The 18,488-nt window shown below is 35.4% G+C and overlaps 1 protein-coding gene across 1 annotated transcript in view; it reads left to right on the top strand.

The window, feature by feature from the left end:
- Dpyd (dihydropyrimidine dehydrogenase) overlaps window positions 1–18,488 on the top strand; it is an 801,706-nt gene that overhangs the window by 219,314 nt on the left and 563,904 nt on the right. The window contains exons 7-8 of the mRNA XM_087897615.1: window positions 272–353; window positions 9,409–9,496. Coding sequence (XP_087753741.1) covers window positions 272–353; window positions 9,409–9,496 — 170 coding nt within the window. The remainder of the gene's footprint in view (window positions 1–271; window positions 354–9,408; window positions 9,497–18,488) is intronic.

Here is an 18,488-nt window from a genome sequence, read left to right as displayed (position 1 = left end):
TTTTGACTAATTTTATATTGTTTGTTTTATATTATTTTATATTATATATTGGCTGTATTTTATATGCTACATCATTTCAATAGATGGGACATCTTACAGTGGCAGTGAAAATATTGCTGTCTCTCTATTTGGTTATATGCAATGTAAATATTCACAGGAACTTATTTGTTCTTTTAATGCTGATCAATAAGAACACATTGAACTATTTTTTTCTAGGTTGATAAATTTCACTCTAATTCTCCTTTATCCTGTTTTTCTTTGTTTGTTTCAGTACTTCTGAAATCCCTCAGTTTCGGCTGCCATATGATGTCGTGAATTTTGAGATTGAGCTAATGAAGGACCTTGGTGTAAAGGTGAATAAGAGGCATGATAATATCTGTCTGGATATTGCAGAGAAAAAAAGGAGAAAGCTGCATGTTTGAGATTTATGGCCAATGCTGTGCATTTTAGGAATGAACAATTAAAAGCTATCCAATGCCTAGAAGAAAGATACTTCCATTTGCTTAGGGCATTTGTCTGTCTACTGTCTGAATGCCAGTAGCCTGGAAAAGGGCAATCAATAGTTCTCATCTGGCACAACTGCATGTGATTAATTGTCTGTAAGAAACAAATTCCTAAATAGCTTTAGGGGTTCAGTGCAGCCAAGAGAAGGATTTGGTTTCTCTAATCGTGTTTTGTTCAGGCAAGTTGTGAGCTCTCTGAAACACTAGCATTTCAACACTTGGATTGTAATTTCTTCCAAAAGTTTATTGTCTTGGCTGTGTGTATCATGCTGGTTTTTTTATATCTGGATTTTCTCATCATAAGCCTTAAATTCATGAGGAATAAGACAATATATTTTATTGTTTTGTTCAATAAATACTGTATTCTTCTTTTAAGATAGACATGATACTGACATGGTATAAACCCTGAATATAACTTTAGGTACCCTAACTTTCCATTACTACTCTTATTTTGTGATCTTAGCTCCTCAATTGAACATTCTACTGTTCTGTTTAAAAACTGTGATTTTCCATAAGGTACAACTTATTAATAGTTTTTCAGGGTTTGCATAACTCCTCCAAGGTCTCCAGAAGATATTTTAAAAAGTGATTAGCAAACTCTGCATGAATTTTGCTTTTACCAAGAAAATCTAGAAGTTATCAATAATGGGAAACAAAACACTACTGTGGACTTTTTCTCTTGTTTCTATTTGTATAATATGATGACCTTTCACACATAATTACCAAGCAAATACACTGACCACAAGAATACAATGTGCACATCAGAAAAATAAGCATTAAAATTTACAGCACTCAGAGATGACTTACAGATGATTAGGTGCAAGAGAAAATTATTTAAATGTCTTCCATTTTAAATGTAAATTCTTATCAAATTTTGACTAAGTAAACAGAGCATTAAATATTAAAATTTTAAGTTAATATGTTTCATATTTTTGCCAATTAAATATAAATTAGAAATTACTTTAAAGTATTTGAAAGCAATACAAGATAGGAGTGATTACACATATCCATAATCCCAGCATCAAGGAGATTAAACAATTTTTTTCAGTTTTCACAAGATAGATATATTGCATAAATTAAAGCATACATATTCTCATAGTTTTAAAACTTATTTGTGCACAGAAGTAGACAAAATACCGTGTGAAGAAAACATACATTTTATCTACAGTCATATGACTTTCTAATTTTACAACTAGGTAGTCTTTGACACTGCCTGGCCATTTTCTTCTTCTTTGTTGGTATCTGTTCATAAAATGTGTAAATTTAGTTTGGGAAAAATGTATCTGTATTTGTGTAGAGTTCTTCTGAAACATAGATTTTGGAAAGTTCTGTGAAAAAGTTATCACTGTTGGAGACGTTTAAATTTTGGGGCAATGGAGTTACTGTCTTATTGAGACAAACGAACTTGTTCCTGTTTAGTCCTTCTCCCAAGTTCTTTAAAGATGTGAAGGGAGGAAAGTACACAGGTACTCGCTCTATAGTTCTGAGGAGACAGGACAGGGAACACTTTGAGGGCTTGGCTCCTCTGATGGGATACTCATGAAACGTCTGTGAACTGACCCTTTGACACTTTGTCCCAAAGATGACCATTATTGAAAGTGAGTTGAACTCATGAACATATTATTTCAAATAACCAAAACATATAAATTGTTCTTACCATGTCTCCAACTTATTTCAACTAAAATTATACACAAGTAGGTTCACACAACAATTTCCTAGCAATTAACTTTTTCTATGTTTTTCTATGTTTATATTACTTTGGTTTCACACACACACACACACACACACACACACACACACACACACACACCCGTATATTGAGAACTATGTAGACACAAACACATGGATGATTGACATCCATTGTACAATATTGTCTTAATTTTGTTTTACTCTTCAACAATCACCCAAAAGTTACTTTTAACAAGGAGTATGCCAGGAGTAGGAAATGTAGTCTTAAATACAAAGAATATAAACTAGTCATGCTATAATCAACAGAGTTTAAGGCTAAAACAGAGTATAAGGCATCAGCTTTAGTACCTGAGCAAAGTTTTCTGCTGAATACTTTCATTTTATTTTATGGTTATTGTTTAGTTATTTTTAGTTCTAAAATAAGTTTTTTCAATTAATTATCATGTCACCAGAATATAGTTAGAATTTTGTCAGTTACTTGTACTTGTGTTTTTTTCCTTTTAATATTTCAATGGCTTGCATCTCTAATAAATGTTATAAAGAACTGTAAGACAGAGCATTCTTTACTTGGTTCTGTAGAAGCATTTTTGATCACATTCAACAAGCAATTTTATTATGTAACATCAGTTTACTATACTTTTAGCAACTATAGAAATTAATAAAAATTCAAATTTTCTTTTTGTTATTGAAAATGGATATTTTTATACCATATATTCTGATTACTGTTTTCCCTCCCCAAACTCCTCCATAATCCTTCCCTCTTCCTCACCTATTCAAATCAACGTCCTTTCTCATTTTCATCAGACTATAAACAGCTATTTAAAGAATAATAAAAACAAAATAAGATAAAATAAAAATAGACAAACCGTAATAGGTCAAAATAAACAGAGCCTAAGTAAACCCTCAAGAAACAGATAAAAGCAGAAAGACACAAGAAATCCCAAAAATTAAAAAGAAAAATGGAAAATATAGTATATATGTTATCCAAGCTTTGCCTTATGTTTGGTTATGGATCTCTGCATCTTGTTTCATCAGTTGCTGGATGAAACCTCTCTGATCCCGAGTTAACTGGGCACTAAACTTTGAGTATAGCAGAGTATCACTGAGAAACATTTCATTGACGTTTTTTCAGTTGTGTTGATTCTATCCTAGGTCTCTCAGTTACCCAGCCTCTGATTCCTGGCCATCCAGGCAGTGTCATGGACTCAGATTAGACAAGTCACTGGTTAGCCACTTGCACAAGCTCTGAGCCTCCATTGCTTCAGCATATCTTGCAGGCAGGGCAGGTTGTGGGTCCTAGTTTTTGTGGCTGGGTTAGTGTCCCAGTTCTACCATTGGATACCTTGCCTATTACAGAGTTTGCCATTTCTGGCTTCATGTTCTCCTTACCATGAGTCCCTGTTAGGGTCAACCCAATAGGTTCTAGGAAGCTTCCACTAGGTTCCCACATCACCCCCTAAATGCCTACCTATTCTAGTCTTCTATAATTGCACTTTCTCATTCTGTCCCTTCCTCATTCACCTGATCCCTTTTGTTCCAATCTTCACTCACCCCAAGTCCATTTGCAAAATTTGTTCTATTTCCCTTTCCCACGGAGATCCAAGCATTCCCATTTTGACCCCCTACACACACTCCTTGTTACTTAGCCACTCTGGATCTGTAGATTGTAGCATATTATTCTTTACCTAACAGTTAATATACACTTATAAGTGAATACATATCAATTTGTCTTTCTGGCTCTGACTTACCTCACTCAGGATGATTTTTTTCTAGTTCCCTCCATTTACCCACAAATTTCATGGTATCATTCTTTTTAACAGTTAAGTAATACTAAATTATGTTAACATAACGCTTAAAAAACTCAGTTCTGAAAAGTTATACTCTCTTATTCATTAATAGCTGATTGGATCTTTACACATTTCTGCTTTATTCTTAATTTTTAAACTTCTTGTTAACACAGTGAATGCAGAATTTATGATAAGCCAGTGATCTTATGTATCTTAATTATTAAACCTTTAGAAATGTAAAGTAGTTAATTATACAACTCTAAAGTTAAAAACAAAAACTTTCTATAAGCCTCTTGTAAAGAAGTAATGTATCACTTTTTTGCAATACATAGAATAAAGTACTGTTTATAGCCATCTGTCTATACTAACTATAGTCATTATTCTTCCACTGATAAATATTGCTTGTCTATGACCAAATAGAGACTTTGACTTTTAGGAATGTAATGCTGTCAAAACCCAAAGGAACTTACTAAGTTTTGTGATTCTTTCTCTGTAAGGAGGGATTGAAGATGTGCCTTTCTGTCTCTCTCTCTGAGTGCAAATACAGTGGCTCATATGTAACAGCCGGACTCCCTAAACTTCACCCAAGTGACTAATTTCCAGTCATAGATTCATCCTCCATGATCTGCCATTTGGGAACCTTTAACTCAACAGTATACTGACCATTTAATGCTTATGCTGCCCAGCCTGTGTGATGTCATCATTGAGTGGGTCACTGTGGGTTTCTACAGGAAGTCAGAGCTGGTTGTTGTACACATGCTATTACTGAATTTGAAATATCTCAGAGGTGAACTGAAACACTCCCAGAGTATCAACTGTTTCTGACTCATTTTAGAAGTGGAGTAGAGTATATATGCATTCAGTGGTTTCCAATATTCATATCAGTCTTCTTCAGCAATTATACCATGCCTGTCACAGAATTGGCAGCCAAGGCTCCTCTCCATGTAAGCCCACAGTAGTTTATATTCATCCTGTGGGAACCATCGAATCTCAGCAAGGGACAAACGGTGAAGTCGATGGAGATTTGATGGGCACCACGAACATCTCTCCCGATCCCACCAGCACACTGTATATGAATCAGTGCTAGATAAAAAACTCTTTCAGTTAGGTTTCTGATATTTGAGTGCAGACTTCCCAGCTGTGATAGCGATTTCAACTCTTTTTACACAGACCAGACACAGTTGGGGATTACTTAACTGACAAGTGTAACAATTTCAATTATGTGTTTGGAGAGTGGGAAAATGCTCACTGACAGGGTCAGTGTCTCTGATGGCTCCCTGGGACCTAGACTTTAGTCAGGCTCCGTTTTACCATTCACATCCGTCCCTCCTTTGTGTCTCCAGGTATCAATGTCAATAAAGATCATGTGCCTAATTGTCCTTGAAATGTCTGATTATCCCTATTTCCCAGGTGCACAGTTGCCTAGGTAAATGACCATCATCCCCTATGGGAAATCAGGGTAATTATTGTAGTATTTATTTGCCAGGATACTACAGAGATCTACCTAGTCCCACCCAGTCCTACAGCCATTTAGTCCCAAAGAAACACACAGAGGTCTGCATTAATTATAAACTGGTTGGCCTATTAGCTCAGGCTTTCTTATTAACTAATTCTTACATCTTACATTAACCCATAACTCTTGACTGTGTGAACCATGTGGCTTGGTATCTTTTATCAGTGAGGCGTTCTCATCTTGTGTCCTATGTGTCTGGATGATGACTACAGACTGAGCCTTTTCTCTTCCCAGAATTCTCCTGTTCAGGTCACCTCACCTATACTTCCTGCCTAGCTACTGACCAATCAGATTTTATTAAAACAATACAAGTGACAAATCTTTACTGAGTGCAAGACCATTGTCCCACAGGACTTCCTACCCTCCCCCATTTTTTAAAACAAAATAATCTGAATCTAATCTTCTTTGTTTAGCTATCTTTCTAGCCATTATCTATAACAACTTGTAACCAACATTCTAAACAAAGACAAATATCCATAATCCATTTTATTGGAAATGTGGGCACAGTTTTCCAGGCTAATTCCTGCTGATTAGGGGTGTAAATAAACTTATGGAAACCTAAGAAAATTTAGGATTATGGTCAAGTCCTGACTGGAATATTCTGTGAGGCTTGATCATATCAACTAGCCATCTTCAGGCTGTTCTGGATGTAGACATCAGAGGAAACCCCAACAGAGGTCCTTTGAAATGTTGGATTGTCTGAGCTATTTTTTCCTATCACAGATTCTAAAGCGATCTTCCTTGATCAAACTAGATTTTTCTTAACCCAGAATGAATTCACAGCCTCTCATTTCCTGTGGAAAAAAAAAAGCAAAACCTCTTCTCCAAAGTAACATATCTTTTAACTTAAATTTTGAAGTTAAGGCATTTTCAAAATATATGTTGGAATAATCCAGCAGCATTTATGACAAGTGTCTTTTAGCAGCTGTTTCTCCTACCTCAGCAATCATACAATTTAGAGATAACACAATAATATACTGCATCCAGACTCTTGTGTATTTTCTATATTTATGTGGCTTTACTTTAAAATATATTTCTTTTATTCTTATTTTTAATTTTTTTCATTTTTTGAGACAGGCTTTCTTTGTGTATCTTTGGCTGTCCTGTTACTCACTCTGTAGACCACACTATCCTTGAACTCACAGAGATCCAACTGCTTCTGTCTCCCAAGCACTGGGATTAAAGGTGTGTGCCACCATACCCAACTTCTCTCTCTCTCTCTTGTTGTTAAATACTTTATCCTTTTTCTTTTCTCTCGCAAGCTTTATTTTAAAATACACTGTAAACCCTTTATGGATTTTTTTATTCATCTGAATATGTCTTTATTGTATATCTCTCTTTTTCTGACCACATGGCTATTTAATTTACTAAGCAATGTGGCTAGGATTAAAGCTGAGACTTTGACAGTTGGATCCACCCAATTCCTTAGCTTTCTGATAGTCTAGCCTCATGGCAGAGGTACTGGCTAGAACTATGTTTATTGCCGCAACTCTATGGAGTTTCACGGTCCTTACCACCACCAAAATTATGCTGCTGGTTATTCATAAACACCATGTAAATGTTTGGTGATGGGGCCTCTTAAAAGAACTTCAAGCTTTTTGCAGCTAAAGCTGGGTCAGAAAGTCTCTTTAAATGAGACATACTTGCCTCTAGCAAACAGAGCTCACCTAAGAAAATACTGCTACCAAGAAGCCATGCTTTTGTGTCTAGAGTTACTTCCCAAGCTCTCTCCGGTATTATGTGGATGTAGTTGTCCACATTGTTACTAATTGTTGATAGAGGTTTCTGTCCTTCCCAGTCCTGCAGCCTTTTATCAGGGAGGCATATTTCATCTTGCTTGCTGTGTGTCTGGGTGATGACTTCAGACTGAGTCTTTCCTCTTCCCAGAATTCTCTTGTTCCGGTCACCCCATCTATATTTCCTGCCTGGCTACTGGCCAATCAGCATTTAATTAAACCAATACAACTGACGAATCTTTACAGGATACAAGACCATTGTCCCACAGCACCTAGGTATGTGACTTCTCTCTTGTCCAGCAGGTTTCTACCTTAAAATTGACTCATGTCTCTGAGAGATGGCTCTGTGTTAACGACATTGGTTAGTGGTTAACTGAACCTCACAATCTGGGTTCAATGCCCAGGCCCCACATGGTCAAGAAGAGAACTGGCTCCTGCAAGTTGTCCTTTGACCTCTTTATGTGTGCTCTCTTCTAGTTGCCCCAAATAAATAAGTATAATTGTATTTTTAATTGAATCATGTTTGAGACCAATCACAATATTGGAACTTGAAGTCAAGGTGACTTCTGTCCCTCTGATTTATTCATATTGTATGAGTAATACCCCTTGTGGAAACCCTACCCTTTGTTGAGATCTTAGTGAAATACCCTGCAGTCTCATGCTTTTGACTAAAGCTACAGTGACTCTTTGAATTACCATACTCATACTAATAACATGATTTTGTAGTATAATTTCATGTGGAAATCTTTTGTTCTCACTTGACCTTTTGGATCTTTTCGACTCTTTGGTCTCACCATTTTATTATTATCTTATTGTCTCAAGTATTTTGTTGTGTGATTTTGGTTTTTTGGGAGGCCTACCAAGAGGCTTTTCTTAGTTATGATGTCCGGTCTTAGCATGGCTTGTTTCTTGCCAGTTTTCCTTATCTTGTCATCCTGCCTATCTTTTGCCTCTGGGTTTTTATCTTTCTCTATTTCTGTATTCCTTTTCTTACTTCTTTCTCCATGGCTTACTTCTTTCTCCATGGCTTACTGTGTAGCTGGGTGACTGACCCTTGATGTCCTCCTCTCCTTCTCTTGTTGCTGCTCTTTCTCTTTCCTGCAAGATTTCTCTTTCTATTTATACTACCTGACTGCTAACCCCACCTGTCTTCACTATTGCCTCACTATTGGACACACAGCTTTTTATTTGGACCATCAGGTGTTTTTAACATGTAAGGAACCACAGCTTTACAGAGCTAAACAAAGGCAGTATAAACCAAAGTGTCATACCTTAAAATAGTATTCCCCAGCAGAACTGAACATAGTGCTTTCCATATACACAAGGTGAGAACTTTCACTAATTTTAATTTACTTTTTTGAATTTTATTTTTAAATGAGAATACAAAGTAACTTATGACATTTCCATACCTGTTTACTTTGGGGAATTATTCCCATCTCTTTGCTATGTCTCTCCATTTTTATGTCAATTGTGTTTTATTACCCTACTTTTTCTCTCTGTCTTCCTTTCTCTGTCTCTGTCTCTGTCTCTGTGTCCCCCCCCATGCACGCACAAACACACTCACAAAACTAAAAAACAAGCAAAATTCCCTCTTTTATTGTTATGAAATTATATCTAGTTTCTTGGCTTTAACCCACATTTATTCTCCCAGCATATACATACAGCTATAATCAGAAGGTAAAGGTGAATATGCTGCGTTTGTTTTTTTAAGTCTGGGTTATCTTACTTAATATACTAGTTTCTATCATTTTTATATTTTTACCTTTCTTAATGATTAAAGAAAATCCTACTGTGCATATGTACTGCAATTTCATTATCAGTTTATTTATTGATGGACACCTTGGCTTAGTCTATTTCCTTGCTATTGTGAATATATCAGTAATGCACAGGATGTACAAGTGTCTCCATGGTACAATATGTAATCTTTGGGTATACGTTTAGGAGCTAAATACAGGGTCATGAGGTAGTTCCACTTTTTACTCATTTCATTGTAATTATACGGTTTTTTCTACATTCATCTCATGCAGAAAATGTTAGTGTTCTAATTATTTACAAATTTCATTAGAGAAACCTGTTCATTAAAAACTTTCATAGTCATTTCTTTGACTTTGTGTGTTAAATATTTAGTTTTAATCAGCTGCTAAAATAAAAATTCTTACTCAAAGTACTGTTTCTTGCAGATAATTTGTGGTAAAAGCCTTTCCACAGATGAAATGACCCTCAGCACTCTGAAAGAAAATGGCTACAAAGCTGCTTTCATTGGGATTGGTGAGTGAATTATTTCTAAATATCTTTATTTAACTTAAATGTTTTTTTTTTTTTCTGACACTGTCCATCACCTTAAGACATTTCTCTACTGGAAACCACATCTCCCATATACTGATGCACCATATTGACTGGACACACTGGTATCCTGTAGCTACAGGCGTTTTTGGACTGTTTCATGTGCCTTGAGAACAGGCATCAGGAAGAGATGTTTGTCTTCCTAGTTCTCCCACTGCCCTGGAAGCACTAGAAGTGTGCTCTAAGGTGAAGAATGCCTTCCATCATGTGGTAGCGCAGTATCTGGCTGGACACTGTTGCTCTCTTTCGATGACAGCATAATTGACTAATGATGAGCTACAGAGTAGGAGTTGTTCTATGTTTCTTTTATGAAGTCTCCAAATCTTTTGGAAAGTATCTCACAGTATTGAATTTTCAAACATTTCCCTTCCACTTATTATTTATCGAGGGACCAAAGAAAACAAATAGTTGATAAGATTTTTATCACCTTGTCAAGATGTCCATTTTTCTTTCATGTTCCATGTTGTACTCTGGGAAATTCTGAGATGTGAACTGAGCATATTAAATTGGTAGTCTCTAAAACACAACTTGACCCTTCTGTCCTTCCGCCCATATCCTTTTCTCTCTTTGACTCTCTGAGTACTGTCTATGTATTAACGAATCAATCCCACACCAGTTATGTTTTAAGGGGTTATTTATTTGGCGGGGGGTAAAACTTACATACACCATAAACCGTCAGGAAGGGAGCCTAGTCGCTGGAGCAGGAGCCGGGAGCAGCAGCCGAGACCGAGCACCGGAACCAAGAGCCGGAACCAAGAGGGCCTATTCCGGATATGCTTCTCTTTTTAAAAGAGAAATATACCACGCCCCAGTGGGCTGGTATTTCAGCAGCTATTGGCTGACGGAGCGGAAGTCGCTCCCCGCTGCACTGTGGGCTCGTATTTCAGCGACTATTGATTGAGGCAGCGGAAGTTACTCCCACAACATCTATGTAAGTGCAAACCTTCAATATCTTTCAGTGAGTGCATACTGCGTAGACTGAGCAAAGCTTGGTGCAAAGGCAGAATTCTTGTTACGTTTTTAGATTAAAATCACTATTAATGCTTCCTTACCAAATTTTGCTCATTCCAATGACTCATTCCTTTACAAGAGCATTGGTACCACATCCACAGGAAAGCTCTGAACACTAGCTGATTTAGGTTTAAAGATCATCACAGAGAAGTGAATCTGCTATCTTTGCAATCTTGGACTGCCTTTCAGAACCTTTTGGTACCATTGTACTTTTCTATATCATTTTCATTAACTATATTGACCAGTCTGTATACTAATAATGGGAAGAAGAGTAATGTGATTTTCACTAGATTTTACTTTCAAAGATATTTTGAATTTAGACCTGCTTTTCAACTTCATAATTTTCCTGAGAAAAGAGACTTGCACCATCTATAAAATTGTATATACCGGATCTGCGAAAGCTCCTGCTTTTATCTGTCTCTGGTTGATCACATGTTCCTGGCCCACAGTAAGTGGAAGATTTAAAGAGAAATTATGTCATGTGATACTCTCAAGTAACACTACAATTCATTATTAAGATTCCTACAGAAATTAGATATAAAAGGTACAGTTTCACTGTCAGAGTAGAATGTCTTCGAACACTTACATCTATTGCTATGGACATTTCTATGAAGATATCTGTAGTCAGGAAATAGGGGTCATGCAAACAACATTCATTGAAAGAGTTCCAAATTTAATACATAGGAAATCCAGTATTATGAAAAAATGGAATAATTTAGTGATTAATAACAACTAGTGATTCTAGCAGTCAGAAGAACCCTATATCTGAAAAATAATCAAAAGACACATCAAAGGCATTTCAGTGGACTGTGCACTCTGTGAATGAAACACAAGCAATGTTCAGTCCTTTCATATTTATATTGTACATTTTCATGCTGAATAGCAAATCCTTTGACATTTTACTGTGGTGATGTGTTCACAGGCGGCAACTGTCCTCTTAGATTCGTGGTGTAGCAGCTGTATATACCACTTATGCGTCTGTTTAATTGTTCATAACTTAGTCATAAAACATAGCTAGCAGCAAAGGATGATTGGAAATTTGACCATAGGCAAATGGACATTGTGTTTCTAACACCGTAGAGAAAGAGACAAAAGAGGTACATAGTGCTTCGGCCACAATTTGCGTCTTCCTTGGTGTTTGATGTGTGAGATTCATCAGTCAGCTCACCAGAAAGGAAATAGTCTGAGCACTTTGAGCTTCATTAGTGGCTACATCAGTAATTTAATAAAAAAGAGAAATGATTTATCTTTTGTATGTGTGTAAAAATGTCAAATCGTTCCAGTATTTGCAACTACTATTTTACTTTGTTACCTTATCAAAAGAAAAATATTTTATTAGATGTAACTTTCAGGATATTTTATTAAGCACATTGATTTAATATATGTGTATTCTCATGGTTGCTCATTTTAAATATTGTATTTATTGCTAGGGAAAAAAAATCACTTTTAGATTTCACTGAACCCCCAACACTAGCGGAATCCATTATGTTATTTGTCTCATTTAATGCATACTTTTATGAATTTCAGAGTTACAGCTCTTACTCATGAATGATTAAGCATCTTCTAAGTAGTGAGATGAGATTTTGTATGTATTCACACTAGACTTAGTTGTTATTTGAGACAACTTGGGTTTGATAGCTCTAAAAATTTGATATTTTAACCAAATAAAAAGACTCACACAGTGTGTTACTGCCAGTGCTCATAACAGGAATAAGAATGCCTCCTCTCTACATCTTTGTCAAAATATTGATTAGCTCTCTTTGTTCAATGGAATCAATATTACAGAGTCTATTCATTGTTTTTTATTTTTAAAGTGCAGAAATTAAAATTCCAAATAAAAATAATATAAAGTACTAATGTTATGTTTTATATATATTATATATAAATATATAAAAACATTATGTTGTATATATATATGGGGTTTATTTTCTGTTATATGTGTTTATTTTCATCATGTGTGTTTACACATGCATACTATGTTTTGCATAAAACATTTAATGTAACTTAATAGTTAAAATTTGATACTCATAGGTGTACATTGTAAAAATTATGTGGTAAAAATCACCATTTCCAGCATGGTATGTCTAACACCTACCTGTAAGTAGTATATGAATAACGCAAACACCAAATGCCCAATATCACTGGGTATGTGATAAAGATTAAAATAACAATGAAATCTAAATTCAGTGGTATGCTTAGGTTTAAATTGAGTTAGGAAAAATATCCACTTAGGATTGTTTACATTTTGAAGATGAGTCCCTTCTATGTCCAGGTGTAGGAACAATGTGTCTTGATGTCTAAGGAACTGGGCACATCCCCTTTGCAGACTTCATCTTTCTGGTTATGCATCTGATAGTTCACACTTCCACCCTTACAATATAGTGGTGCTAAGTAAATAAATGTTGAGCAACATATGAGAGATAAACCGTACACGGGCTAAGGCACACTTATATAATCAATGCAACTTGAAGTATAACTGTTAGTTAGTTCATTTTATTTTTGAAATCTCAGAGAAGGAAAGTATTGCAGCGAAGCTACAATGATATGCTCCATGACCATCATCACACTAGGCGGTCTGGCACAGTGTGATCACGCAAATACTGTAGGGAAGATCTGTTCCATGTTTATCCGGAAGACATCTTGGAGTCCTTTATTCCTAGCAGCACTTTCATTACTACTGGATCCCTGATTCTAGCAGTCAGAAGAACCCTATATTTGAAAAATAATCAAAGACACATCAAAGGCATTTCAGTGGACTGTGCACTCTGTGAATGAAACACAAGCAGTGTTCAGTCCTTTCAGATTTATATTGTATATTTTCATGCCGAATAGCAAATCCATTGACATTTTAATGTGGTGATGTGTTCACAGGTGGCACCTGTCCTCTTAGGTTTGTGGTGTAGCAGCTGTATATACCACTTATGCATCTGTTTAATTGTTCATAACTTAGTCATAAAACATAGCTAGCAGCAAAGGATGATTGGTCACCTGGTCACCTTGGCCACGTTGTCAGCATGTCAAAGTCAAGGGGTCTGGTTGTGCTGTCATTAGATTTCCTCTCATACCCTCTTAATTCCACGTGCATAAAGGAGATTACAGGACTGGTAGAGGGTATGGTGTGCTTGAGGACTTGGGTATGCCTTTTGTCGCCATCAATAAAGAAACCCATAAACAGTCTCCAAAATACCTAGGACAAAGTAGGAACTCTCTCAGTATTATTTTGTATTGAGTTTATTGAAACAATTTTAATAATTAACCAAAACAAAAGAATATAATATTTTAAAATATTGGTGATTATTATATATTCCAGCACAAAATAAACCTATGATGGCACATTGTCACTTCTTCCATGATTGGCATCAGTATTGCAATGAAACAAACAGGAAGAGCTTCAATCACAGTGATGGTATTGCCACCTACCACTGGATCTTTGACGGCACTCCAGAATCTATCCCAAATATAATCCAGTCTATTAACTCTTGGCTTGACCATGGAGATGTGACTAGCAATCATGGAAAATAGAATTCAGTTTAAGAAGAGCAGAAAAACAACATAAAACTCCAAAATTTCTAACAGCAATCAACAATTGGCCACTAATTATGGAAAATCAATTTTATAGGAAGAATAAGCTTAGGATAGCCAATATCATACTTCCAAATTAAAAGTCTCTTCTAGACCGAAGATCGAAACTTAACACATTCTGAGGACACCAGCCCGCACTATAACATTCCACGTATGGCGGTTGAACAGGAATATATACTCTTGAAAAATGAGATTCCACATTTACTTTCACTTTCTTATTGTTAGCACCAGTTGGGTTATTTTTTTTTTGCTTTCATTCAGTTAACTATAAGAGAAGAATATTTTGTAGTGTGAAGATTACCAAATATTATAACAGCTGAGGAAGAGATAATTACAATTAAGAAAATCCATTGAGAAACTGTGGTATTAAATTTGCTGTTCTGTGGCCTTTACTTAACTCTCTTGTGCCTTCTTACAGCCAGACTTCTTCTCTGCAAAAGTTATTCTTAATTAGTTTCTTAATCAGGAATTTCTATATTGTAGATAATCATGTATGCTTTCTATTTATTTAGAAGGAAATGCAATAGTTTTCAGACAGCACACTTTACTTCTGCCCCCCAGATAAAAACTGGTTACCTACTCCATATAAACAATTACAAATACATTATTTAAAATAATAAACCTGACTTAATTGTAAGCAAAAAAGCACAAATGTGTTGCTGTGAATATTACTTTTTTTTAATTTGCAATATTGTTTAATCTAGTATCACTTGTAAGTACTCTCGTATAATTGTAAGATGGCTCCCAAGAATTTGAAAATGAGGGAAAAGGCATTCCAGCTTAGAGTTCATTAAATCATCTGTTAATGAGTTCATGAAAAGCCCCAGAGGGGATAAAAGAGATGTAGGGCAATTATTCTTTGATCGTATTAACATATCTATAGAAAGCACATATTAATCTTCAAAAGCAGGTGGTAGACTGGTCACCTTATGAAAATAGAAGAAAATAATAGAGACTCTGAGAAAATTTTGGCAGTGTTCTTTTACAGATATTAAAATTCGGTGTCCCTGAGTGATTTTAGATTAAAACATGTAATAGCCAAGAAAGTCCATTTGGTTTCCAATCTTTAAATTGTGTTTTTATGCATTTTGTGGGCATGTCTGTATGCATGTGAATACACCTGAGGAGAGCTTCTGAGAGTCAGTAGTGTCTTTCCTCCCTACCGGAATTGAACACAGATCAGGCAAGACTCAAGTGCCCTCACCTGCTCAGCTCTGTTGCTGACCCCACGTAAATATTTTGAAGACGACTTGATCTTCAAAGACTTGGAATCTTCTTGCTCTGATTCCAGGCTCACCCAGTTGATGATAATTTTGAAATAGGTTGATGGTCAGAGGCGAAGATCACTGGTAAACATTTCCCACGTGATACTCTTCTCTCTCTGAATTGTTTTTTATCTAGGAATTGCCTCACAGACACTGCCCTCAATATTCGTGACACTCACACTGAGGTAGACTATTCTCAGGATGCTGGAGCTGTGTGACTCTACCCTGTGGGTTTCTGTTTATTGTTTTTTAACTCTTTGGGGGTGTGCCACCCAGCTCTCAAATAAATATGTGAAGACTTATTCTTAATTAGGAATGCCCAGCCGTAGCTTGGCTTGTTTCTAGCCAGCTTTTCTAAATTAACTTAAATTTTCCTCTTTCTCTTCTTACACGTTTGGCTTCTGACCTTTTTTTTTTAATTTTCCTTTATTCTATATTTCTTTCTTCCTTTCTTATTCTGGGGTTGCCTAGGTGGCTGGGTGGCTGGGTGGCTGGTCCCTGGAGTCCTCCCTTCCTCCTTCTCTTACTTCTCGTTCTCCTTCTTCTTTCCTCTGGAGCCTAGATTTGTCCTACAATTTATTCTCTCCTTCTAGCAGCCCCACCTATCCTTTCTCCTGCCTAGCTATTGGCTGTTAAACTCTTTATTAAACCAATAAGCTGTTTTAGACAGGGAAAATAACACATTACAGAGTTAAACAAGTACAACATAAAAGATTGCAATACATATATATTTAGATCATTAAACAAATATTTCACAGTATAAACTAATGTATCACATCTTAAACTTAATATTCCAAACACTAGCCTTTTAGTTTTAAAGACCCAATTTTTTGACCTCACCCATAATTTTATGTACAGCCTTCTATCCAATGAGTATTTCCCCAATTTCTATCTATGTATTTCCCCACAGAGAAAATTCTTGAATCTCTCTCTTGATGCTAAAATCAATACTCCTTCGAATATTCCTCTCACAGAGCAAATCCTTCATCAGACACTCATTCCGATCCACTGAGCGAGTGTTTTAACTATGTTCATACATAATGAAGTACTCTTGTTACATTTGTAGAAAGGAATTTAGTATTCCTTTGATTACTCTTGGTTAGTTGTGCTTATCTATTATCTCTTTAAATCTTTTTAGTATGATTATACTTCATTTTGATACTCAAAATTTTCAGCATATTCTTGTCACACTGTATCAATAAAGTATTTTGAGAGCTAAAATTTTTAAGGGAAGAAAATTAGGAAAAAGGAAGACATAATAAGAATGTTACAACTTCTTGAAAAGATTCGAGATATTACCTTTTAACTGTTTAAAAGTCCTTCATCCCCCACTCCTTGTCTTTCTCTGTTTCTCTCTCTCCCTTCCTTCTCCCATCCTCTTACCCCAATTTTAAAAGATAAGTTCATCGGCTCTGAAAAATTCTTATGCCATTGCTCTATTAATGTTTTATTGTGAATCGAGAATTACACTCTGATGCTACTTGCTTTGAGGACTTGAAGTTAATTTTTAAGAGTGAATTTATTGACTTATAGAGGTTTTGTTAAGCATTTCATTTTTATATAAGAAATTGTTTTAAAGACTGGTGATTTTGCTCAGTGGGTACAGGCAAGGTGATAACTTGAGTTTGGTCCTTGGGTACCACGAATTGTTCTATTGTCTCCATACATATGTCCCCCACATACAATAAATAAACTTATAAGATTAATTTGAAAAGAAAACTATTTTTAAGACATTAACTTATCTTGTATGTAGAAATTCTTAAATACCGTCCATAGTAAATGTATATTTATTTGATCATTAATTAATTAAAATTAATATGCTTCTTCTAAGGTAGTTTATATCTTATTTTATTTAACAAAATTATGAAAAAGTATAAATGATATTATTTTACTTTCAAATATTTTTAATCATCTTTGGATTTCTTTAAATAGAGACAGAGGGATTTCTTTGCCATTTCTTCCCACGTGTTTTATGAAATAAAGATAGACTTCTCTTATGACAGTTATCTTTACTGAAGAAGGAAAAATAGGTGTTTTCATTATGTAAGAATTAATTTTGTTTTAGTGTTCCCAGTGGCTTAATGAATTCTAACATAGTCAGTGATAAAAGAATTAGAAAATCATTGAAGTAAGCAAAATGTTCATTATTATTATTATTATTATTATTATTATTATTATTATTGTTCTGCTTATTAAGCTGCTAGTTGCATTTTGGAGAGAACAGTACCATTTAAATTTTTTAGGGGATTTATTGAACATATCCAATGAGCACAGTCAACTACTGTGGCTGCCCTGGCTAATATCCTAAGACCGAATGCTACAGACCACACATCAATGTCCATACTATTGAGAAACTGGAGGTCTGCAATCATTGGACAACATGCTTGTGCTCTAGTGGGGGCCGCTTCCTGACTTTCAGATGGCTAATGGGCTTACCTAGCTTTTTCTTTGTTCATCTAATTGGTCTTTTTTTTAAAACCTCTTTTTCATTGTTGATGCAGTTGCTGCTACATAAATGCTAATCCCAAAACTGAGGACCTACAATTTATTATCAGATTATTTAACCTGAATCTAAACCAAAATTCCATTCTCCAATATAATCTTTAATCTTACAGCTTAAATATAAGAATTTTAATGGGACACAAGCATACACTCTGTAAAATGAGCTTTGAATATTTTTATAATTGTAGCAATCATCCTGTAAGTCTCAGCTGACCTCTAGAAGACAAGTTTGGATATGGAATGGCAGCAAAGATAAGAAAGGGAGTGTGTGTTGTCCCTGACACATTAAGGACTCTATAGTAAACCTCCTCTAACTCAATACAGTTGTCTGTGAAGAATTACAGACCTTACTGAATGTATGTAAACTATTCATTGCGATTTTCAAATTAAAATCATGAGCTGCTGCTACTGCATAGCTATTCTCTCACTAGAAACTACACTGCTATGTTTATTTTCGCATTTTGTCAATTATAGCTATATACATTTTGGAAAATAAAGAGCAATATTGGACATAAAATGAAGAGTGAGGTTGCCCAATGAGGGGGAATAGTTCCCAA

This window comes from Myodes glareolus, chromosome 17, assembly GCF_982192425.1.
Source record: "Myodes glareolus chromosome 17, mMyoGla1.1, whole genome shotgun sequence".
Classification (NCBI taxonomy): Eukaryota; Metazoa; Chordata; class Mammalia; order Rodentia; family Cricetidae; genus Myodes; species Myodes glareolus.
The sequence above is the reverse complement of the archived record's forward strand: the minus strand, read 5'-3'. Positions and strand labels throughout refer to the sequence as shown.